Source organism: Onychomys torridus, chromosome 1 (assembly GCF_903995425.1).
Source record: "Onychomys torridus chromosome 1, mOncTor1.1, whole genome shotgun sequence".
In the NCBI taxonomy this organism is placed as follows: domain Eukaryota; kingdom Metazoa; phylum Chordata; class Mammalia; order Rodentia; family Cricetidae; genus Onychomys; species Onychomys torridus.
In genome coordinates this window covers 159,087,359-159,114,137 of record NC_050443.1, presented here as the reverse complement: position 1 = coordinate 159,114,137, position 26,779 = coordinate 159,087,359, and the positions used below count along the sequence as shown (strand labels likewise).

The following is a 26,779-nucleotide window of genomic DNA, read 5'->3' as shown; positions in this document are numbered from 1 at the left end:
CCTGTCCCTTTGACATTATAATCTGGCATGCCCAGGGCAGCTTCCTCTTACTCTCTTCCATGGGCAAAGAGCTCCAGGCACGATTGTGTCTATTAATATTCTATTGAGAACACTGACAACAAAGAAGGGAAAAATACAAAGAGCAAACACACAAATACGAAAAGCCTAGGGCAGAGTTAGAGTTCTAACAGCTCGTTCAGTCAAAGCACTTTCCCAGCCTCACCCATGGCCTCGTTCACACGTGTGTTTGCACTGACCTGACGCCGTCTGATTGTCTGGAGTGCACTCAGTTCAGACATAGGGCCACAGATTTACTAACATATAAAGGGCCATAAAAATTGACGCTCAAATGTCAATGCTGACCTGTAAAATGTTTTACCTTCAACATGTTCTATTAAAGAAGGGAACTACATAGGACATCTCCTTAGACTAGATAAATCAGTAATGTCAGTGATAAATTGCATAAAATGCAATGAGAGCTTCAGTGAGAGCACAACTGGGCTGCGGTACTGTATCATACCCTCAGCCTCCTAGTTGTGTGACACTGGCCTCAATTCCTCATCTATGAAATGGGTATAACAATAGTTCTCATATCAAAAAGTTGTTGTAAAGGGCAAATAACACAAACTGGGTGCTTAATATGATGTCTAGAAAGTACCTGTTTATATTGTGGTTTTGAAGGGAGCAGGCAAAAGTACCTTGTCCTAAGAACTGCCATTTTGATTTCAGACTCCATTTTACCTGTAGGATGAAATGAAGCTCAGGTTCCCAAACCATAGGGGAGCTGAGATCTTTCCAATGGTTGACCCACCTCCTCCGTGGACAACAGAAATAGTCTATTATGCCCCTTAGTCCTCTAAAACATTATGGCTGTTCCTAACAACAGAAAGAACAAATGAATCTAATTGCTTGGACTGAAAAGTTTACATTTTGTCCAGCTGACAATGAGGGAACACACAAGGAAAGTCCCTAATCTTTGATTCCTGATTGGTGAAAATTGTACCTGTAACTTGGCAACAAATGTTTGTGATTTCTGGGCTTATAAACCCTGCTTCTGCCCAAGGAGAGGCCCACAGTGACCCAATCCTTCAACGAGGCTTCCCACTTCCTCCTTTCTCCATCTCCCAATAATGCTATCACATAATTATGAGTCCAACCCAAGATTAATCCACTAGTTAGGATTCAGTGACTTCCTAAGCCCATAAGCTGGAAGCCAATCATATCACCGGAAGTCTTTTATTTCTATAGTGCAAAGGAAAAAACAAACTCTAACAATGGAAGATGAAGGGATGGGAGAGAGATTAATGTAACCTGGAAAAGCCAGAATTGTATAGCTTAGTGAGACAGACAGACAGAACGAGGAGAGTTAGGAATTCAGTAGAAAAGCCAGCTAGATCAAGAAACTAAACTGTGGGTTTGGTTGGTCTGTGATAAATTGTTTATCACAAATTGTTTAGGCAATGTAAGGGTTAATTCTCATGGTCAACTTGACTGGATTTAGAATTGCCTAGGAGACACAGATCTGCTGGGTCTGTGGGGTCATTTCCAGAGATGAACTACGGTATGAAGTCTCACCCTGAACATGGATGGTTCTAGCTTCTTGCTCAGAAATCTGAAAACAAAACAAAACAAAACAAAAAAAAAAACCACTGAGCCCTGGTGTTCTTCTGCTGCTCCCTGGCTGGCACCATATACCAAACAGCTCTGCCCTCCATGCTTTCTCCACCATGAAAACTTCCTCTAAACAGTGAGCTCAGATAAACTCCTCCTTCACCCAGCTTCTTTTCTGTTGGGTGTTTGGTCATGATGAAGAGGAAACTAATACAGACATTAATAAGAACAAAATTAAAGACTGATATATCCTTTAAGATCCACTAGCTATAAAACAAGGGGGTGGTATACTTGATATACAGGACAAAGATTAAGTAAGAATGAGAAAAGCTCTTCAATATCAAAGACGGAAATCTACAAAAATAAAACATACTTAGAAACAGAGCAAACCAAGGGCAGGGAGAGGCAGCTGCTGCGAATCTGACTGGATATGTCAGTCACTATACCAAGAGATGGTGAGAGCAAAAGAATATGGTTCTGTTTAAGTAAGCTTTTAGAAATTTAGACAAAAATAACCAAAATAAGTATCTTCATAAAGTGTTGAACGTAAGGTCAAGGGAATATCCTAAAAAGTGAGCTCATGTCAGAGAGCACAGTTGTAACTCAGGAGGCTTTGCAGAAAAAAACACAGGAAGTGATGGGAAGGAATCAGAGACCAGATGAGAGAGATGTGCTGAACTGGAAGATGAGAGTCTGGCTGGGAGGGAACAAACGCTCCCACGCTGAACACCAAACAAGTGGACCACAGTGGATAGAAACTAATGTGTGCCAAAACACATCACCATAAACTTTTATAGTACATGAAGGACTAGAAGGGGAAAAACCACAATACTTTACATCCTTCCTGGAAACAGAGGGTAGGGTGGGAGCAACAAATGACAGAAGAACACTCGGGAAGAAGAGCTGTAACTTGGAAATCCTAAAAGATACAAAAGTCCATTGCATGTTCCCTTCAGTATGCCTGCTTTCAGGGAGTTACTGAATGGTGTGCTACACTCAGATGAGGCTGGGAACCTAGAAAGAGGAAGAGATGTTAGTACAAGAGTCAACATGGGCCAGAGGCCAGCAGAGAGAGGACGACAAAGGAGCAACTGGCTGAAACTAAACAGGACAAAAGTCTCAGAAAGGAGACTTTAAAAATGAACAGAACAAAAGAAGAGGAAGGGGGAAACATATAAAACAAAACAAACACCACAAAGAAAGAATAAAACACCTGGTAGATTACTGATCATGGAAATTGAATCAAATTTGGATTTAACTTGGCTTAGGGAGAAAAAAAAAACAGTCACCAAGTAAAACAGCAAACGAAGGAAGCAGAGGAACAGGCGTTACTAATGGCTGTAGGGTACAGGTTACATAGGGAAGGAAGCCTACGGTGGAAAGAGACTCACTCAGATGCTGCTGACGCAAGGGAATACAGGCCTATCCCACATCTGTCCATCCCTGCAGTGGGAAGGTCTGGGAGGTGAAAGAGTTGGCCATCATGATAGGAAAGCTACAGCTATCTCAACTGACGCTGGACGAATGTACACGCCAGATGACATTGTACCAAGGTTGAAAGCAGCCATCTTGGACGGGACAATGGAAGATGGGGCATTGGGGGGAGGGGTGGGCACAGAGCTTTGTTATCTCTTAGTACACTCGCGTTTAAGCTATGTACTTGTACTGCTCTGACACACAAGACTGATAATTTAAAAGAAAAAATACCTCAGCCATCTATCAGAGCCTCCGAATTAAGGTCTGCTCTGCCCTAAAACAGTTACTGGATTCCATGTCCTACAGCGGAGTTGTTCAGGCAGTAGACTGTTAACAGGGCAGGGAGAGGCAGCTGCTGCGAATCTGACTGTGGAGTTTGTTAGCTATTTCCTTTTAAATACACGACCTTTTTTTTTTTTTTTTCATTGCCCATGAGCTTTAAAGATGTTAAAAGAATTAGATCCCCACTTCTGGAGCAGCCCCACCCTTCTCACGTTCACATTACACCAAAATACATGACTTCTTGAGCCAGCCTACTGTGAGTCCTTCATTTTAGTTCCTTTACTGCCTTTTTCCTCAATTCAAATCCAGACGTATTTACTTTTAAATCCTAGAATATTTTTCTGAACCATACATAGCTAAGTTCTTGATATTCTGTGATGATATTGACACTCAGACATTGTATGTTTGTAGGCTGGTAGAAAAATTACATATATCATAGAAAATGAAGCTAATAAGCAGGTTACCATGCTTCATATGGTCCTTTTAAATCTGCTTTTTTGTTGTTGTTTATTTTTATTATTGTTGTTGTTGTTGTTTGAGATAGGGTTTCTTTGTGTAGCCTTGGCTGTCCTGGAACTAGCTCTATAGAGATCTGCCTTCCTCAGCCTCCTGGGTACTGGGATTAAAGGTGTGCACCAGCATTGCCAGGCACATCTGATTAATTTTTACTAGTAAATTAATAACTTTCCAGTTAACTTTAAATGAGAGACATTTCTAAGTAGCATTTAGTATTCCTTATAGCAGAAAAAATAATATATGCTTGTTAAAATTCAGAAGGCACAGAAAATATCAAAAAGAAAAAGAAAATCTGTGTAAACAATCTATTTTAATATTTCACCTTTTTAGTCTCCCTTCTGTACATATTTGGTGTCAAGGTAACTATTTCTAACCGATGGGTCTTGACTGTTCACTTTGGTAACGTGTTTTCCCTCTTTACAACATTTTCCTTTATTCTCACAAATCTTTCTCATAATCTCGTTTGAATGCAGCTATATGTTAGGTTATTTCCATCAGTTCACTATTGCAGACAATGTGCCATTGATGTCCTCCAGGGAACATTTATGCACACACTCAGGATAGCTTACTTGGGCAATTTCTGTAGTAGCTATGTTGGATTGGGATACTAACATTCTTCATGTTTTAAATAATTATAACCAAACTACCATTCCGAAAAGTTTAACCTATACTTTGGCCAATGTGAGGATGTTAATTTCCCTGTGTCTTCAGAGGTCCTGATCATGAAAATAAACAAACAAAAAGAACAACAAGAGAAGCTCTTCCCTTTGGCATGTGAAAACAGCACCTCACTGTTGCAACTGTCTTGGTTTGCTAGGGATGGGGGGATACTCATATTCTTTTCAAAGTCTTTAGCCACTGAGACTCCCTCACTCATAAACCAGCTGCTGAGCTCTAACAGGGTCTAGTTTCATCTGCCCACCTATGGGCAGTTGGTTTGATTGCTGGGAAACAGAGTCTGCATGCCAATCAACCGGGCAACAGTGGTAGATACAAAGCACCATGCTTGGCTTCCCCTCTCCCAGTCATCTAGCTTGGCATAGTTGCTTCATCCTTTCTTATTAATAGTTTGCCTGAGTCTTGCCAATTTTGTCTGGTTTTTTTTGGGGGGGGGTTGTTTGTTTGTTTGTTTGTTTGTTTGTTTTTCGAGACAGGGTTTCTCTGTGTAGCTTTGTGCCTTTCCTGGAACTCACTTGGTAGCCCAGGGTGGCCTCAAACTCACAGAGATCCGCCTGGCTCTGCCTCCCGAGTGCTGGGATCAAAGGCGTGCGCCACCACCGCCCAACTTGTTTGTTTGTTTTTGTTTTTGTTTGGTTATCCAATTTCCTTTTTCTTGTCACTCAATATAAATACTTCAAATAATATTCGCATAGTATGTGAGGATGGATGTTTGTAAAAGACAATAAGGCGTGCGTGCTGCACACGCATACACACACAGACACACACACACACACATACACACACAGACACACACACACACACACACACACACACACACACACACACACACACTGCTTGAACTGGAATGATGCTATTTAAAAGTCCAGCAAGTAAGCAGAAAAGGCATGCTACCCAGCAATCAGGAGGTTATCTGAGGAATTAATTGGTTGATGTTAATTTAACAATTGATTTTAGACTCAAGAAGAAAAGGGGGCTGGTGCAGGTTGGATGATATGTAGCTGTTTACATCATAGACTATCCAGAGACCCTGAAGCTAACCCCCACAAAATACCCATTGTATACAGCAGCTCTGTTGGAGTGCTTGGGAGTCAAGGGAAGTACCATACCTGGGGATAAGCTGCAGTATTTTCCTTGATATCTTGAGATTGTAGGTAATAGGATGACTCATAAAAAACGCCAATCATTTCGTTTTGACATACAAAATCATCTATTTAAATATATAAATATATATATATATATATATATATATATATATATATATATATATATATGTATATTGTAAAAGAGAGGAAAGTATTATAGGTAACTTCAGAACTGGCCAAGCTACCACTCCCTTTCAGGTTTCTTAGCTGTAGAAGAGTCATCAGTACAACCTGCTCTCCTGTGTAACTCGTGGTGCCTTTTTGCAAACCTAGCTGAATGGGTATGGTGAGTCAATGGGTAAACCAGAACTGGGGTAGGCTAGGGATGAAGAGATTTTTCAATCAGTAAAACACATGGAAAGATAGTCTTCCTGTAAGGAAACAACATTACAGTTGTAGGAGGCATGTTGGTCCTTGTGCTCATAGATAACCACTAGGGGAGCTAGGAATGTTAAACATACAGGGCTGTCCCTTCAAAGGGAAGGATGTTACCCACCCAGAAGGCTAGAAGTGGATGTGACTAATAGCCTGGTGACCTTTGTGATATCTGTGTGTGTAGTGGATAGCCATCCCAGCATTGGCCAGGAAGTTCCAACCCCCATTGAGGCTTCAGTAATGATCACGCCCACAAGGCGGGGCAGAGGAGGGAGCGGAAGACCGAGGATCAAGAGGAGGTCGCTCTCTTGGTTCGGGGACGCTGGACTCAGGAGGTAGACTGAGCAGAGTTCTCCAGAGAACACCGCCGGACTGTGCTATACCTTTGCCAGACCCTGCAACCTACCCCTTCATTTGTAAGTTACCCTACAAAATAAACCTCCCTTTTAACTACGTGGAGTGGCCTTAATAATTTCACCAATATGTGTGTCCAAGACAACACTGGATCCTCCTTTAGGCCCTTATTATGAGTTTGTCAATAAACAGAACCTATCTTTATTGTAAGTGTCAAATGTACTTTACAAAGAGTTCTGATGTAGTCATTCATGTCTTAAGCTTTATTTGTGCACACAGGACTGAATTATCACTAGGATATTTTTTCACCAAATTGTGCTGTGCATAAATATGCCTAAAATAAACAACTTGGGGTCAGACTCCTGAAGTTTGAACCAACACCCACTACTGAGTCCTACTGAACTGAACTACCTTCTTTCCTCTCACAGACGTTACTCTGCTGGCAGTGACAGTTGCAGAGACACCCACATACAGTGAAGGAGAATTTTGGAAACGAAATGCACTAGAATCCAATAAGGTTAAAAATCAGTCTGAGAGCAACCAGAGTCATGATTCAGCAGGTAAAGAGTGCTTTCTGCTCCAACCTGATGACCTGAGCTTGATTTCCAAACCAACTTTAAAAACCTTGATGTTATGTAGGAATCTGTAACCCCAGCATTCCTATGCAAGACAGGGGGCAAGAGTGCCTAGAAGCTTGGGGGCCGGCTAACCTGGAGAACACAGTACTACAGAAACTATAAGAGAGACCCTGCTTAAGCAAGGTGGAAGGTGAGCATCAACTCCAGCAAGTTATCCACTAATATCCACACATGTACTGTAGCATACATATTATGTATATACAGTTTTAGGAAAAAAAAATCACTTATTAAGGAATGGTCTGTGAGTGTTGATCTTTGACTAAGAGAAGAACATCCGTAACCCTAAGAATATCTGTGTTGGTTTGAATAGGATTGGCCCCCATAGACTCACGTGTTTGAATGCTTGTTCTATAGGGAATGGCACTATTAGGAGGTGTGGCCTTGTTGGAGGAAGTGTGTATTTGTGGGGGTAAGCTTTTGAGGTCTCATATGCTCAAGCTATGCCCAATGTGGTACACAGTCTCCTTCTGCTGCCTGCAGATCAAGATGTAGAAGAACTTTCAGCTCCTTCTCCAGCACCATGTCTGCCTGCACACTGCCATGCTTCCTGTCATGATGATAATGGACTAAACTGAAACTGTAAGCCAGCCCTAATGAAATGTTTTCCTTCATAAGAGTTACTACCATGGGCCAGGTGGTGGTGGCACATGCCTTTAATCCAGCACTTGGGAGGCAGGGGCAGGCAGATCTCTATGAGTTTGAGGCCAGCCTGGTCTACAAAGTAAGTCCCAGGACAGACTCCAAAGCTATATAGTGAATCCCTGTCTCGAAAAACAAAACAAAACAGAAAAAAAGAGTTGTTGTGGTCATGGTGTTTCTTCAGAGCAATAGAAAACCTAAATAAGACAATATCTAAGAACCATTTCCTCTGCTGGAAAAGAGCACCTGTTTATCACAGAGTGTGCTGTACTCATGGACAAACTGGACTGGCTTGTTCTTAAGGTTGATATTTCTTTCACAGAAAATGTTATAATGGGTGCTCAAGAACTATAAACCTGCCCAGAAGAGTTTCCATCCTAAATGATTTCACATGTAGCTGATGACAGGAACACAAACAGATCCCAGTGGGAAGCAACAGACTACCTGTAGCCAAAGTGGATGTGTGTTGTTACTGAATGTCAAGAGTTCATTTCCTCTTCTTCTGGCACCATAACTCAAAATTTCCTTTGAGGAAACATGTCTACCTTCCTCACAGCCAAGTTCTTTAGATGTTATAAATTCTTCCCTAGTTCTTAGACAGAGGAAAGGGATAGAAATGAGGAGATGAGAGAACAACAGGACCACCTCCATGGATAACTTGCCCCCAGCACTCCACCAAGTGTCTTACAAAGGCCACCTAATGCCCTCCACTGTTCTAAATGCCATACTAACCACTCCCCCCAACCCTAATTTCACCTGAATTTGACTCATGAGCTCAACAGACCCACCTCACCACTTCCTCTTCTTGAAGCACTCTGCTTGGCTCCCCAAGACAGCATACTCCCTCAGTTTATCCTCTCCCCATCCCAACACCACACACACGCACATGCGCGCGCGCACACACACACACACACACACACACACACACACACACACACGGAGTGGGGGTGCAGGGGAGCTTCTTGAATATTCTAAGGCTCAATTCCCAAACCTCTTTGCTTTTCTATCTATACCTAGTTCTTTGATTTTTCTCAATTACTCTCATTGCAGCTAAATCCTGTCTCATTGAATTTAAATATTTCCTGGTAACCCAAATTATTATCTCTAGCTCAGTGTTCTCCCCAAACTCCAGATTTCTGCATATATCTACTGGACGGTCTCTGAAATCTCCATATTAAAATAGATTTCTGTTGTGGTTGGACTGGAAAATGTCCCTTCCCCTGCACACACACACACACACACACACACACACACACACCACCACCACCACCACCACCACCACCCCAAACAGGCTCATATGTTTGAACACTTGTGTTTCCAGTTGGTGCCACCATGTTAGGAGGCAGAAGAACTTTTAAGAAGGGCCTGGCTGCAGGTGGTGAGTGGCTGAGGGCATCCTGATTAACTGCCCTCTGCTTCCTGACCTGTGGCAAGCTTAGGAATCTATGCCACAAACTTCCTGGACCACGCTAGTCCCAGCCACCATTCCTTCCCCCATCAAAATAAACTCTATCTCCTAAACCATCAGCCAAAGAGACCCTTCTTGCTCTACGTTGCTTCCATCAGGTGTTTTGTTCATGTGAGAAGACAACAGACTTAGATTTAACATATCTACACAGGCTTTCATCTGTTCAGCTCAACTGCTTCCCTCTACAGCCCCTCTTCACTTCAAGGCAACTCCAGCCTTCCAGTTCCTCAGAAGGTGCCAAATCTTTGAAGTCAAATTTCCATCTCTCTCTTTCCTGTTAAATTCAATTGGGAAATTTTACAGCCTCTATCTTCAAAATAGACACAATGCAATTGTTTCTCAACATTTCCCCTGCTGCCATCTACTACTGGGCACCTCCTCTTATCTCTGTTCTGCATCACTATAGCAGCATCCTAGCAAGTCATTCTCCAGAGTGACCTTATTAAAACACACACTAGACAAAGCCACATCTATGCTAAACAACTGCTGTGATGTTTCATTTCTTGATGAATACAAGCCAAAGGCTATTCTGCACCCCACAAGAACCTAGACATTCTGTCCCTCAGTTTTCACCCCTTACTCAACCTGAGCTATGCTGGAGTCCTTGTTTCTTACACCTCTCACTTCTCTTTAGGACTTCATAGCTCATGGCCCCTCCACCTGGAATGTTCTTCCCAGAAACTGCCATTGGACATTCCCTGATTGCTTTGTTTCTGAGCACTGGTCAACAAGCACACCTACACTTTACTCCTTTGTTTACTTTCTGCCTCCTGCAACTCCTCCACCTAGAAGATAAACCCCATAAAAGTCAAGGGGTTTGTTTTGTCTCCTGATGTATCCTCTGCACCTAGAATAGAATTTTGCACACACACTTTGTTCAATAAGTGCAGTCTGGAATGTTATTGGGCCATCTCCCAGCTGCTGGCTTTTATGATTCAAATACAACCTAATTCACTCTTCATTTGGTCTAACTAATTTCCCAATAACATCTCTTACATAAGGCCCTTCATTCCTACTTTCTTGATTACTATACTTTAATCTCTTGATATGGATAAGTAATCTGTGAATTCTATCCACATCAACAACAGTTATAAGTTCCAAATTCCACAATTCTGACACTGCAGTTCCCCATTAGAGTTTTTTTTTCCCTTACATGTATTTATTTATCTGTGCATTCCACAACATACCGTGTGGAGGTCAGAGAACAACTTCCATGGTAATTGGCTCTCTCTTTTAACCATGTGAGTCGGGTTTGATGACAAGTGTCTTTACCCACTGAGCCAGCTTGCTGGTCCTCGTTTTTTCAGAGAAGAGCATTTTTAGCAGCAAGCATAAAATGCATCTCAAAGCACTGGGCTGTGAGTAAGGACACAGGTGAGAATGCTAGAGATGCTGAATGCAGTCTCATGCTGTGGGTAGGCTGGAGGACGCAGGTGGGTATGTACAAGAGAAATGTTGCATATGGTCCCATTCTCCTTCTTGCCTTTTCTGCAGCTGTAAACTTGAACACCGGTCCCCTGGCTACAGGGTCCAAATCATATCTTTGGCTTTCTTCTACCTTTTAAGGCTTTCTTGCTGAATCTTTTTCCCTAAGCCCTTTATCTCCTTGCCCCTTTCTTGATGTAGTGTTTCCCTAGGTACCATTTTTTACTAACTTCTATCTTTATTCTCTGTACTACAGGCTGACTTATCCATGCCTGTACTCCCAACCACTCACTCTACATCTCAATTTCAGCTCCTCTTGTCTCTCAGTCTCTAAGATCTGCATCCAAATTCCCAGCAACCCACAAAATACCTATGTCTTACCTGATGTCTTATAAACATCTCAATTTAGTGTCCAGGGTATTTGTTATCTGACCTGAAAATCTGTTCTCCCTCACCTGTTCTTAGCCTTGATTATAAATACTTATTGACCCAACCATCTAACTTGTGACTCAGGATAAGCCCTAACATCCTTCTTCCCTCCCCCTCCCAATAAGCCACCTAACCTGTTACCTCTCCAAATCCACTTCAGAAACACTGTCAAAACTGAGCCCTTCCTGTCCATTCCTCTACCCATGCTCTAGTGTGTGATCCCATCACCCCTCACTTACTGAGATATTACTGCAGATGCTAATGTTAATCTCTCACAGGGCCGCTCGCTCACTAACTGGTTGGTTCATTCTTAGACTGTCCCTAGAGTAATCTCACAATCTTGTGACCACTGAACATGATGTCAGCATAAATACCAGGTCAAAATATCTTGTCACACTTTCCCATAATCTTATTAAAATCCACTTGTGTATCCAAAGGGAAATATGTTTTGGTAAAATAAAACAATTTCATATTAGGATGAAGAAATTGTAGTAGTGACCATCATGTCCTCATCTAAGGCAAGGTGGTATGATCAGGAGCAAGTAAAGTGAGGACACAGATATCCTCCTAACACTGCTACACTTGGAAACAACGGAACACACTAAAAAAGAAATACAGCCCAATATGATGGAAGGAACAAAGAAATGTCTGGGGAAACCTTTGGTGTCTTGTTTTTCTTCCTTACCCATCCCCGCCATGATTCGGCAACCATGTGTCTAAGGTACCAAAAGACCTAATTTCCCACAGCAGCATCACTGTGGGGAAAGTGCACAGGGCAGAGCTCATTGCCAGGCTCCATACAGTTTCCTTCTGTAACTGTGGAAGTTATGAGAAAGAAACAAAGCAAGAACGTGTACCAGAGAAGGGTCCTTCTTGGACATCTTGTGCCTCTGGACAATAGTGACAGAACTCTGACAGCCTAGTCTCTCTGTCTTCTGCAACATGAAAATACACAAGATGACTTTTGCCTTCTCTCCTGGATCAGAGTGAGTCCTCCTGCCCAAAGGACTTAGATTTCCCCCCATACTTAGGTGAGGATCTAGTCTTTGAGGATCCTAAACAAAATTGAAGCAGACTCCACAGGAGCCGTGGGTAAACCACCCATCCAACCATCTCTCAGGTTTGCTGGAGATAAATCTCCAGTGAAAGCCATGTAAACTCCCCCCTCCCTTTTTAATGAGGCTGGAAAGATGGGTCAGTAGTTAAGAGCACTGGCTGCTCTTCCAGAGGAAGATTTGAATTCAATTCGCAGCACCCACATGGTAACTCACAACCATCTGTAACTCCAGTTCCAGGGGATCCAACACCCTCTTCTGGACTCCATGGGCACTGCAGGCACATGTTTGCATAGACATACATGCAGGTAAAGCACCCATTTACATAAAATAATAATAAATAAATGTTGCAATAAAGTTGAAAGATGGAGGAGAATGTCATCTCCATTGATAAACTGATATAAAGGAGGACAGAAAGGGAAATCTTTGATTTAACTGGATAGGAGAAGAACTTGCTACAAGAAAGAAGAAGCTAAAAGATTTCATGGAAACCAAAATCACTGCAGCTGAATCAAATTTGATGTTGGCACTAGTTAAGGGAAATTGAATGATGTAGAGGAAAATCTTAGGAAAACACTCTTGGAATTTGGTGAAAAATAAATGAAGGGAGAAAAGGATAAATAAAGAAATATGAAATTCGAAGACATCCAAATAGTAAGCCCTTGGAGAGTTAAGACAAAAGGGGGGGCAGGGGGGGAAGGGAGCAGGGGGGGGGGGGGAGTGGGGAGCGGCGACCAAAGCACTTCTGGGAGGGTTTCCTCACTCCCTCAAGAACAGCTGCATTTGGAAAGCAGCAGGGTTATCCTAGGCCAGTCTAAAAAAGGAAGTCTATCCTCAGCTACTTTGCTGCAAAGTTTTAACACTGAGATACAGTGCATAGAAAACAATTCTAGCTGAAAACATTATTGTCCTCAACTTCTTTACAGCATCAGACTTCTCAAAACACTGGAGGAACTTTCCCAGTGATGTGGCAGTGAATATTTCTGTCCTGAAGATGGCATGTCACACTTCTTTGAAATGATCATCTTTCTGGAAAGTTAATTTGCTACACCCGAGAGGATAGCTCATCAGGAAAGGAGCCCAGATTAAGAACTCAAGAATGCAGACAGCATGGTGAGAAATGAATCACACTAAATACCAGTTCAGCCATCAGAGCTGTCCTAAGCAGCTCAAGGTGTTGCCTGACTCCCCCAGGTAGTCAGGACACCAAACCCACAGAGTTGCAAAGCTCACCTTTTGCAAAACGTGCAATTTACTTACATTTTTGGTGCCGAAGCCCCAGAACCAAACCCACAGAGTTGCAAAACTCACCTTTTGCAACCAATTTACTTACACCCAGTACTGATGTTGACAATATGCACAGATTAGACATTTAAGATAAAAAAAAAAAAAAGAAGAAGAAGGACATGGCAAGAGGTGCTATTGAGTCCTTTCTTCACATTAAGATCGAAGTTGCTCATTTCTGCTTCAATATTAAGATACATTGAAATAAGGATGCTTTCCTTTTCAGATTCCCATGGATTTAAAAATAATGTATCTATCATCCATATCTTTGAAGTCATAACAATGAATAAGCCAAGGTCCAGTGTCAAAAGAGAAAGGGAAGTAAACAAATATGGATTATTTCAATTCCTCCATCAAAACAATGTGAAAATTCATTTCAAAAGCTAGTGTTTTAAATAGGGAAGTATATATATATACATATTTGATAAAATGATATAGATGCATTGGAAATAAAGATGGACAGTATATATGAACCAAAGAACTCACAGAGATCTGCCTGCCTCTGCCTCAAAAGTGCTGCAGTTAAAAGCATGTGTCTGGGAGCTGGAGAAATGTCTCAGTGGTTAAGAGCACTGGCTGCTCTTTTAGAGGTCCTGAGTTCAATTCTCTCAACCACATGGTGGCTCACAACCATTTCTAGTAGGATCTGATGCCTCTTCTGGCATAAAGTCATGTATGCAGATAGAGCACCCATATACATAAAATAAATAAATAAATCTTTTTTAAAAAAGCATGAATTTGACTCCAATTATTCTTGAAAAGGCATCAAAAAGAGAGAGGAATACTTAGCAATAAATATGACAAAACAAACCTAAAACCTGTGGTCTAAAAACCATAAAATGTTATTGAAAAATGTTAAAGATGCAGATAAAAAGAGAGCTGCCACATGTTCGTGGATAAGAAGTCTTATTTCTATTATGATTCATTCATCTATTTAAAATCCAGTGCTATAGCTATAGACTGCCTTGAGCCTCTATCACAGAGCTACATACAGACCACTCTTTGATAGTTTTAAAATGACAATTATTGGGGTATATTCAATCACACTGTGAACCCTGAGTTTGCATTTGTGTTAATTAAATAAAGTTAACCTTGGGTTAGGAGGCTGACTTAGCGACTAATTGACAGAAAGTAATCAGAGGGCAGCACTTGATAGACCCACTAGACTAGTAGGGAGGGATTTTGGGTGGTGCAAGCTTTTCTGTTTTGGTTGAGCAGAAGGATGGGCTTTTGGGAGACACCAGCAAGGAGAGGTTAGCTAAGTGCTACTCAACCTCTCTGAGAAAGCAGGTTTCAACCCCAGCTTTTATAAATAGAACAATAGAGATTTAGTTAAAGCTACCTTTAACAGCAGTGGCAGAGCCAATGCCTGCAGGAACAGGATTCCTGACAGGCTGCAGCCTGAGCAGCCAGGCGACTGCCAGAGAAGCAGGCTGGTAACTTCGGAGTAGCAACTGATGGCTGAAATAGCAGTAGATTAAGGAGCAGCCACTGTGCCAGAGATAAAACAACAAGCAATCCTCTCCAAATACATTTATGTTCAGCTTAATGTACCATTTTTATCAGCATAATGTATAACCCTTATCAAAATCTCAAGCATTTCCTCTTGCAGAAATTAACAAGATGGTCAAACATTCATTTGAAAAATCCATGGGGCACAAAACAGCAAAACAATCTCGAAAAAGAGAAGCAAAGTTGGAGAAGTCAAACTTCTGATTGTGAAGTTCCCTACAAAGTTATGGTGACCAGGACAGTCTGGGGTGAACACAAAACTGAGAGTCCAGAAACAGACTTTCATGTACAGCAAATTCATTCCCAACTATGCCAAGATAATTCACTAAGGAAAGCAACACTTTTCTCAACAAATGACGCTGGGAAAACTGGATATTCAAAAGAAGGGTGGGAAGAGGAGAGAAAAAACAAAAAGAATCAGAAATCTAAATATAGGGATAAAAACCATAAAAATGCAGAAGAAAACATAGGAGGCTAGAGATTCTCAGCAGTAAAGGACACTTGCTACTCTTTCAGAGGACCCAGGTTTGAGTCCCAGCACACACATGGTGGCTCCCAACCATCACCAACTCTTGTTCCAAGGGGTCTGATGACCTCTTATGGCCTCCACGGCACTGCATGTTTGAGGTACACAAAATGAAATAAATCTTAAAAAAAAAAATCACAGGTATAAATGACTTCATGAGTTTGGATTAGGCACTGAGTTCTTAGAGATGACATCAAAAACATAAGAAATCAAAGATATCTTTATAAATGTCTTTAAATATACAACTTTTGTACAACAAAAGTTAATCATAAAATGGAAAGATAACTTTAAAATACAGAAAATGTTTGAAAGTCATCCATCTGAACAAAAGGAATACATAGTCACTGCAAATGAACAATAAAAAGTCAAACTTAAAAAAAATTGATAAACAATCCAAATGGACATTTCTTCAAAGAAGACACACAATTGCCTGGAGATCTCATGAAGAACTGCATCAACCACCCAGAAACATGACCCAAACCACACCAAGACACTACTCTTCACCTGTTAAGAAGGCTCTAACCAATGACAGATGACAACAGGTACTGATGATGATGTAAAGACACTAGAACACCGCACTCTGGTATGTGAAATAGCACACCTACTTCAGTAAATAGTCTAGCTGTGCCTCAAATGAGTAGACATAGACACGACCCAACCATTCCATTCCACTCCAGGTTTATACCTATGGAAATTAAAGTATTGTCTAAACCAAAGTTTGTCCAGGCATGGGCAAAGCAGCATCCTTCACAACAAAAAACAAAATATGAAACAGCCCCCACATCAACTGAATGATGAACAGACAGCTAAAATGTGATGCAACATAGAATGTCATAGACAGGACATAGCTGGACTAGGCAGAGCTATTGATAAAAACTAGATTGTGTTGGCCTGGGGTCTAGAAGAGCAGAAGGATGGGTGAGTAGAGGGGAAATGAGAAGTGATTATTAATGGGTACAGAGGCTTTAAAATGACAAAAATGTTCCAAATTAATTGTGACAATCATCCACAATTATGGAACTATACTAGCACCCATCAAATTGTAGGTTTCGAATGCATGAGTCATGTGGTATGTAATCCATATCTCCAAATACTAATGAAACCAATGCCGAGAATTTGAGTCTTAACTCCACAGTTTCCAACTAAGAGACATTAGCTGAGTTGCTTAACTGTTCTCATCCCTCAAATATCAGTAAAATGGTGAGATTAAATAACACCAATCTCTGATGTTGTTTCAAAATTAAATTAACATCTATAAAGTGATTAGAACAATGTGTGACCCAAATACATCTGTATGGTAACTATAGTAACTTCATATCCATTTATTGAATACTTACATATTAGTGTCCTGAAATGGCTGCAGTCACAAATTAGCACAAACAAGACAATTTATTCTTTCAAAGTACTTGAAGTCTGGGGATAGGGAGATAGCTCAGTAGGTAAGAGTGCTTGCTGTGAAAACATGGGGACCTGAGTTTAAATCAGCAACACCCGTGTAAACAGCCAGGCACAGCTGGGAATGCCCGTCTTGAGCAGGAGAAATGGGTAGATACAGACAGTGGATTGGCCTGCCAGCAAGCAAGCTTCTGGTTCAGCCAGAGACCCTGACTTAATATACAAGGTGGACAGTTTTCGAGGAAGTCATTAACATGAACTTCGGGCCTTTACCTACATCCATACATGTGCAAACACATGTACACCCTACACACATACAAACACGCTCTCGAACCCAGTGAATGCATATACACTATAATTTCACATAAGGGAAAATTATAATTGGAGATGAATTACAACATAATTAAAGAGATTAAATTGGTTAATATCAATTTTATATTTTAAAAGTAATATATTGCGTTCATAAGTATTCATGGGTTTATAAAAATTCATCATATGTTTATTTACAAGGATATTTCAGATATTATAAAACCATATTCTCTAACCATTAAGAAGCAAATGAAAAATTAATAATAATCTAAACAAAAATAAGAATCATCTAGAACTTAAAACGTATTACTATGGGTTAAGGAGACAATAAAAATACAGTATCAAACTATTTATAAACTACAAAGCTGTATGTAAAAAACTGCGTTGGATCTCTTCATAAAAACAGTATAAAATATTGTGAAACACTAAGAACAGATTCCACAAAACTATTGCAAGTATAGCAGAAAATTAAATAGCTTTAGGCAAAGAATCACTCATAGAAATTAAATTAAAACATAAAATGCAAATTAGTAATAAATGGGCAAAGACTGTAGAGTTTATGCAAAAGACTAAATATACTGTGTGAAGATTCCAAGTAACTAAAAAAAATTACAAAGACTTTTAAAGCTGATACAGTTAATTTTATCATGAACACTGTTGGGGATGCCAGAAAACAGAGAGCGGCAGTGGAATGAAGGGCCCATGTCTTGCGAATAAACTTGACCTTGGAAACCAACTTGGCCTTGAAAAATCAACTTAGCAATGGGGAGAGAGAACTTCAGAAAATATTTACAGGTTTTAAACCAGTAATCCTGTTTCTGGGATTCCATCTTCCAAGTGCACCCCTACTTAGAGAAGAAGTTCCTCCGCAAAATATGGAAATTGATAAATCTACTATGTGACTGTTAAAAGCGTACTACAAATGGAGAACACTTGTGACTCACATCCTCTAAAAGCCAGACTTTAAAGCTGTATAGAGCTTGATGATCGTGATGTTAGCATTTTTCTTCAAGGTAGTACTCAAGTAAAGGCGAAATCAGAGGGGCATCCCCCGCCCCCAGCTCTCGAGGCCCTGTTCTCACCCTAATCAGGATTACATGGAGTTCTCACGGTATGCACTATACCACTGGCATCATCGTGGACACAGAGGAACTGTACACACACTCTGTATGAAGCCAAGAGAAACATCTCTGAAATGATTCCTTGAATTTTGACCACAAAAAATAATTCCTTACATTCCATTCCTTCATCTTCTACTTTCTTGTATTTTACCTCAAGGGCATTAGTCTTTTTTTTTTTTTTCCGTTTTGTTTTGAAATGTCATTGTTACTTATTTTCTCCTTTTATAAAGCATTTTTTTTTCTTGCCAGGCTTGGTGACACATGCCTGTATTCCAACACCAGGGGGCTGAGGCAAAAGAATCCCAAGCCTAGTTTTGTGTGTGTGTGTGTGTGTGTGTGTGTGTGTGTGTGTGTGTGTGTTCAAAAGACATTTTGTCTAAGTCAAAAATCTATTACATAAAACAATAAAAAATAAAAAACAAAATAAATACCTCTTTATATTGGGCAAGTTCTATAATTTGATCTCTAAAGTCACTTTGATAATACAGACTCGAAAAAGTACAAGTTGTGTGCCCATCAGAAAACATCTTCCACTGCTTCAACTCTCCAACAATGTTTTCTGCTCACAATTCCCTCAATTTTCTAAAGCTAAAGTGCTGTGGGATGTCTTTCTGATGCTGTGAATACGTGTTACTATGACTGGTTATGAAGAAGCTGCTCTGGCCTATGGCAAGTCAGGTTATAGCCGGGCATGAAATACAAGAGAGAGACAAGAGGAAGAAAGGAGAGTAGGGGAGAGATGCCAGCTACCACCCAAGTAGCTGCAAGATGCCAGCAGACCAGTAATGCCACGGCCACATGGCAACATATGGATTAATAGGAATGGGTTAATTTAATATGAAAGAGCTAGCAAGCAAGAAGCTGAAACCATAGGCCATACAGTTTATAATTAATATAAGCCTCTGAGCAATTATTTTATAAGCGACTGTGGGACCTGCGGGTGGGAGAGATTCATCCAGACTGCTGGGCAATTTCCAGCACTGGAATTTTCTACACTAAAGAAATCATAGCATTCCTCTCTGAATCCACTTTCCTACCTTTGCAGCTAGGATCATTCCCTCTTTACATATGCAGTGTAGACAATACCCAATCTCAGAGCCCTGAGTCCCTGCAACCCCCACCTTCCCGAGACTCCTAGGTCCAGCACAGGATTCTATAGGCAGCCACACGTGAGCTTCCAGCCCTGTTCAAGCTGAAAGTGGAGAATGAGAGAAGCTTAGGGAACCTGGGAACTAGGGGGAAACAGAGAAAAGTTGAAAATGGGGGCTGGAGAGATGACTCAGCTGTTAGGCGTGTGTCCTTTCTTGGAGAAAACATGCATTATGTTCCCATCACCTATGTCAGTGGCTCTCATCTGCCTGTACCTCCAGCTTTAGGCCTCTGGCCTCTATGGACACCTGCACTCACATGCATATACCCACACAAGCACACACATTCTCATAATTAAAAGTAACAAACCTTTTTAAAGGTGAAAATATTTAAGGACTCTAACAAAAGGCCTTTCTGTTCTACAGTAGATTGTGTGCTGAAAAGGCAGCTTGTTTCTAAGTCATAGCAAACTAGAGGCCTGAACATCCCATCACAGGGCAGATAGTCTTCTGAAGGTGCAAATGAATTAGGCTTCCTATTATTCTGCAATGGCATAGCTCATCAGTGGCTCCACACGGCAGCTCAGGGAGTATGGGGTGAAGAAGGGATGAGGGGTTGATCCATGGGTAACAAAAAAACCCTGAGACTAAGACATGACCTTCTGACACCACCAGTGAGGTGGCCATGGAGGGTCAGCATCACCGTCTGGCCTGTGGGAGAACTGCAGGTCCTCAGCCTCAGCCCAGAGCTTCTAAAGGAGAGTCTGAATTTTATTATCTTCAAAGGTGCATGTGCATGTTAAAGACTGAGAAAGAAAATCCCAGAAACACGCACATGCAAGCACATGTGCATGTGTGCATGCACACTTTACTAATCTTATGCCTCCCCTCTCCCTTCTGTCAAATCATCAAAATGCCTGCTGACTCTTCACCACAAGGGCTTGGTTTTGGCCTCCCTCTGAAATATTTGGAGGAGTAAACTCCACATAATTTCCCACAGGCCTCACCATCACCCTGTGCAGGCCGAGTGTCCAGCATACCTAAATTAAATCCTCCCTTGGTCACAACTACTGACAAGAATGGAGAAGCAACTGTACCATCACAGGGCCAATTAACAGCCATGCAAATTGCAATCACTGCCACCAGATATACCCCATCACTTACTCTGTTACTATGAGGGGAAATCATGATTAAGGACATCATTTCATGTGCAGATGATCACTCTTTAAATGTTTATTTAATTGCATGATTGGTAATCCCAAACTCGGCAATTGTCAGGACCGGTCACAACAATGGTCAAGACTCTCAGCAATTCTGCCTTCAAAACACCAAGGCAGGATGCAAACAGGTCCTGCTCAGAATGTGGAAAAGAGGGGGAGCTTTCTACTCTTCAGTCCAGGGTTAGTAAAAAGAAGAGTTCCCTCGGCGTTATTGACTGGGGAAGGAAGGGACTTTCTGTGGACACTGTACTTCACTTATCTTTCTAAGTCCACCTGAAAGCAGCCCATTCTTTGAGAAGGGTTCTGAGAAGTCACTGCTCTGAGTTGTGCTCCTCATGGCACTGTCATTGGACTGCTCTTGTTGCTCTTGGGAGGTAGGACTCATCTGTTTAGTTCAGGCTTTACAGACTGACCACATGGGCAAAAATGCCCCCTCTGCCTCTTACCAGCTGTGTGACTTTGGCCAAGTGACTTCCTTCTGTAACTGTGACATGCATAAATCAATCCCAAAGAGCTGTTGTGAAGATTATATGAGACAACATATATAAAACATTAGTGTCCGGCACTTAATAATCAACATTAGCTATTATTAGCACTTGACAGGGTCTGGCTTCCATTAGAATTGGTTTCGTATGTTTCCCTTCCCTCCTACGTCATGTGCAAACTGTTTATATCCCAAGGAGCTGGCACAGGTACTTAGAAATGGCAGACAAACAATATTTGTGAAGTTGCTTTGAAGGTATGCCAGGAAGAGGGGGAGGGGTGCTGGGAACAAACAGTGTGCGTTGATTTTACCCAGGGCCAGACTCGGCAGTGTTTGCTTTTCTTTCATTACCAGAATACACTGCCTCAGACAGCAAGGTTTCTATAAAGTGGGGCTAGAGAAATACCATTTATCAAACTAGATGTTCTGTTCAGAGACAGCAAAGGTATGCTAGGAGATCTCCACTTTGGTCCCTGGCTGAGAGGGGAATAGAAATTGAAGTTCATCTAGAGCTATATACTGTACAAACTGGGTGCCTTGGCATGAAGTCACATCATCGATTAAGACCATCAGCCTAGAGGTGGGGGGCATTTTGTTCTTCAGAGTTCTACCTAGAAAGATGTCTGTGGACTGTTCAGGAGTTGTATGCATCAATGGGGGGAAGCCTTACTACAAACTCAAAGGTTCCTTGTAAACCTTTCTCTTGAATGAACAACAACTACAATAATAATAGTTTATTGACTGCTGATAGAGTGCCCACTAAGGAGCTCAAGGTGCTTGTGGCTGACAAGAACCTTCTAGACTTGCACAAAAGCCAGGGGAACACCACCTTCTAGACAAAGCATAGCATCTTTTCTGAGATGACATCAACATCAAGGACTTGTCCTTGTGGCTTATGACCACTAAGCTGTTTTGTAATAAGGACCCTAGGGACTTGTGGACCTCATGTGGTGAAATTCATAGCCCAACCATGGGCCACTGACTGTCTTGTGGCTCTTACTAAATCAGTACCCAGGCTCAGGCTTCTTCCTGCATGCCTCCCAGCACCACATCTCAGGCTCCTGTGTGAGTACCCCAGCTGCCTTCTTCTGTCATGACTGAGGCCTGTCTCCCACCACCCTGCCTGCACAGACAACAAAGTGGCCACAATTTGTAAGGCTAAAAAAAAAAAAAAGAAGGAGGAGGAGTGCACCCGATATCATACATCCAAAGACAATCCAGAAATTATCATTTGGGGCTGGAAAGTGACACTGAAATGAGAAAAATAGTTGAGAATGATGAGTGCCACCTTAAACATTAAAGGTGAGGTATTGTAGAAACATCCGAGGCAGGTCCTGATCTAGGCCGAAGTATGGGAGAGGCTTAAAGGGGAGAGCAATACCCAAGACAAGTCTAGGAGCAGCAGCAACGGCGTATTTATTGAGCACACAGTCTCCACTAGGAACTTGGTGTAGATCATTACTCTCCTTAAAACCCTCTGAGGCAGGTATTATTCTCTTCATTTCACAGGTGAGAAAGTTGAGGCTCGCAGTAAAAATGAATTCAAACAGAGGTGGGTTGGCTCCAGGATATAGAAAAGAGGCCAGATAGGCCTTCAAGATGGAAATTGCCTTGCAGCAGGCTGAGCAGGAGGAAAGATCAGTCCCTGGGGGAACTGAAAGTAGCTTGTGAGGACTAGTTGGGGGGTGGGGACACGTGTTCAGAAGAGAAACCAGAAGTAGAGGAGCTCTCCTCAGACCTAGACTCTTTGACAGCTAGACATTTGATTCATGCGGTCTAACCCCTCTAAGCTCAGATTCTCCCTTTGGTAAAAGACTACACATAATAACGATGCCTGCCTCTCCCCCGTGAAGAATGGCCATTAACACCAACTGAGATTGGTGGTGTAAACTTGATTGCAAAATACAAATTCCTTCACAGACCGCATTTCACCACTGACTCTTCCCCAGTAGCTTTGGAGATTCACAAGCCTAGAATCCAGTGACCCAGAATCTGTGTACCAGAGAGCCTTCTGAGCAGAGCAACAGTGTGGAGGAATAGAAGAGCCCTGGCCCCCTGCATCCACGCTTACCTCCTCCTAAGCACAGAATGCTTGCCTGCATCCACAGTTGCCACAGGGTCCCAAGGTGAGTTACTTTCTTCGTTGGGGGGGGGGGGGCAGGGGGGGAAGACCGGAGATGCTAAGGACAGCACTTACCTTATATGGATGATGTGAGGGATATGCAGCACACATGGTAAAAGGGACACAGGTCCCAGCACCGGAGTAACGACTTAGTACTAACTCACACAGCTATCATCTACTTTAATTAGGAGGAAGAAATCTGTTTGTGATCCTCCAGTCCCTCTGCATCCTATGTGATAGAAATCTGTGAGCATATTAGAAGCTGGCGATGAAGTAGGTTTGCGACCCTACATTGCCCCTTTGTTCCTGGCTCCCAGGGACTGGCAAGCAGCTGGCTCTCCGTCCTGGCAGAAAATGCCCAAAAGAGGTAAAAGGCAGAGACTGCACACCATTTGTGCACACCAGTCTGCCCTTGTAGTTTCCTAGACAAGATCTAATGTGGTCAGTCAGACATGACCTGCTCTTTTAAGAGGATCTCGTCCTTTTCCTCCCTCCACCCCTCTCCCTCTCGGGGACAAGCGCACTCCCCCACACAGCTCAAGAAGCTTGCAGTCTTTTTACAACGCGTACTCTAGGGTCCTGTTGTGACAGCCTCTTGCCACATTAACTTGCCTGTCCGACTCCCGGCAGAGAAGGAGCAGGAGCCTTTGCTAACGTCCCAGAAAGAAAAAAGCAGGAAATTCGAACAAAACAAATCTACACGCAGAACCCAGCATCTGCAAGCCAGGGACCCAAACCGAGACTAGATGACTTCAGACTGTAGATGAAGAAGCAGCTGCCTCTTTAGTTAGGTACAAGGGGACTGAAAAACAGTTACTTGCCGCTAAGGGGAAAAAAAAAAAAAACAGATCTGCATACCAATTAATTATGAATATTCATCGACTCCAGCCTGCTCAAGAGCCACTCAGCACTGCAACAACCCTGAGCTCTGCTTCCCAAAGCTTTCTCTGCCTCGCTCAGGACGCGAGTGGGAAAGTTCATTCAGGCGCGTTGCCTTTGGCTCTTTCAGGAACTCGTTCTGGATTTGGGCTTTTTTCCCCTGAAGGGTTTGGATCAAATCAGTTCTGGTCTTACCCTTTATATCTTCCATAAGGGGCAGCTTTTTGTTTTCTTCCTCTTTCCTCGTTTGTCTTGGGTGTTTTTGGTTTTGCTGCCTCTGCCTGCTGTGGTGGCTTTCTGTGAGAGAGGTACTCACGGATCAGAGATATAACAGACCCTAGGGCTTGTGGGAGGGGCTAAATTAGCCAGCCCGGTTTCGGAAGGAACCTCAAACCCTGGGTCTTTTTCATTGACTAGAAATACAGATTGGTAGAGGAGCAGGGCTACTCATTTCCCCAGTCACTGGGGCTGTAATGGGGTGTAGTTTATTTTTCCTAGGCTCGAAGCAGTGTGTGTTCAAAGCTCACTGTCTCCTTCCCCTCTCCTCCTTTTATGTACCCTTCACCCTCTCTGTTACCAAAAAAATCCATTTTTCTCCTTCGCAAAAACCATTTTTTACTGCAAGGGGAGAAAAAACAACAACAAAAACCTCTGTGTCCTGCAATTATGATGCCAGACAGCAAGAAAGCTGTAGCCTTGATATTCAACACCTGTGGAAGGCAAGAGCTGCTGTCCCTGCCCCCTGAAGCTGATCACTTCCCATCCCGCGATGAGCAACTCTTTCTATCTCTTTGAAGAAGAACTCAAGCAAGGGGGCAGCTACAGGGGAAGCCACATTATTGTCTGGAAAGCCTCACAGAGTAAACTGCTCACTTGGGACCTAGGCCACCTGTGAAGTGGCAAAAATCATCCACCTTTCCCCAGCTTTGACTTCCTACCTCCAAAGTCCTATAAACATGGATAGCCACTCCCAGACTTTGCAAGGTGACCCAAATGCAGGTGAGAGGCTGACCAAATTTTAAGCCATCTATGAACTTGTTTTGAAATTAAGACAAGGGCTGACCCTCGGGGAGGACGGCAGAGTCCCATAGCCACTTGGACAGCTTCTTCTTATAAGGCTGCTGCTAACCTCAGTTAGCATTTGAGGTTTAAAGGAGACCTCGGGCATCCCATCAATCCAAGGTGACAGCTGAGAAACTGTTCATTGCTCCTGTTCACATGCCACAGAGCACGGAGTGGGCCGCTCTTGTCTGCCATCATGCTCCCAATGCCAGTTTCTCCCACAATGCAGGTACTCGGTAAACACCAAGTGAGTGGCTGATTTGTGAATGAACAGCAACAATGCAGGACTGGAGACACAGCCTTCTGATTCCTAGCTCACATTTTGTTTTGCTTTTTTTTTCTTTTCTGTATTTCCTTTATTAGCAGAGAATTCATGTCGGAAGCTAGTTACATCACAGGACATAGTTCTGCACAAAATCACTTACTTCATGACCACTGAAGACTGCTTTGAAGGAAATGCATTCTCTCTATACTTTTAGTTGTGTTTGTAACAGGGCAAGGCTGACTTTTCCATGTAGATGTCTGTTGCCTTGTACAGTGCGGTGCCTGCCACACAACATGTGCGCAGTGAATTCTGAATATTTTGATAAATCCAGCACTGCATAACAAGACTTTCTGTGTTTTACTAAATGGTATCTAACTATAGGACTTTGCATTTAGAAGAACAATTAATTATTGTTTGACCAATTAAAACTGCCGTGATGTAGAAAGCTGGGATGTTACAGGTCCAGAGGCTTACTGCCTTACCTTGGGCTAGCTTCAGCTCCCTGACTAGCTCCTCCTTGCCCACCTGACTGTCATAACCTGTGGCAAATAGGTAAAACCCTTTTTAAATCTATTAACTTAGCAGACCACCAGCTTCTACCAAACCAAAAGCTAAGAATGTCATCAGAGAGCATCTTGGGCCTACAGAAAAGTCTCCCCCATCTTGCTGTGCCTGCCTCTCTGATGTACCCACAAATGTATTTTAAACTTGCCTTGACTTATGACTTTCTTTGTTCTGCAAAACTATAAGGCCTCATAGAAACGCGACCCCTCCCACAGCCCACATTTTACTGGTGACCAAATATTATTGTTCTATTCCTTGCCATTTCTCAAATCTGTCTCCTCTCCATTTCTGTAACCTACTCTCTCATCTTTGCCTGAACAACTGTAAGTCAATGTCCCGTGATCCCAAGTTGGGAACAAAAGAAGCTAAAAAGCCTTTTTTTTTTTTTTTTTTCCCTGAGACAGGGTTTCTCTGTGTAACTTTGCGCCTTTCCCGGAACTCACTTTGGAGACCAGGCTGGCCTCCAACTCACAAAGATCCACCTGGCTCTGCCTCCCGAGTGCTGGGATTAAAGGCGTGCGCCACCACCGCCCGACCCTAAAAAAGCCTTTGAATATGTAAGTAAATAAAACTCACATTCAGTCACTCTGCTTCACAAGGACATCTGCTCTCTCTCTGAGCATCTTTAAAATAAGGAGTCCGAGAATCCAATTCAAATGGGTCAGGCAACATGACTGTACACCATGGTCTCAGCAGCTATTTCTGTTTCGTGGACAGGATTAGGAGAGCATCAGAAATCCACCATTCACTGTGCTCACATTCAGTTTTCATCAAATGCCTATGGAGAGTAGAAATCTGCCCCCAAATCTCCAAAGCCCAGCTACAGGAGGACATCAGCCAAGAAAGCAATCCTGATA

At 42.3% G+C, this 26,779-nt stretch overlaps 1 protein-coding gene across 1 annotated transcript in view; it reads right to left on the bottom strand.

Moving 5' to 3' along the window:
* The window catches only part of Entpd1 (ectonucleoside triphosphate diphosphohydrolase 1), an 81,114-nt gene extending 56,764 nt beyond the window's left edge, over window positions 1–24,350 (bottom strand). The window contains exon 1 of the mRNA XM_036175200.1: window positions 24,227–24,350. Coding sequence (XP_036031093.1) covers window positions 24,227–24,242 — 16 coding nt within the window. The 5' untranslated portion in view covers window positions 24,243–24,350. The remainder of the gene's footprint in view (window positions 1–24,226) is intronic.
* Between the last annotated feature and the right edge of the window lie 2,429 nt (window positions 24,351–26,779).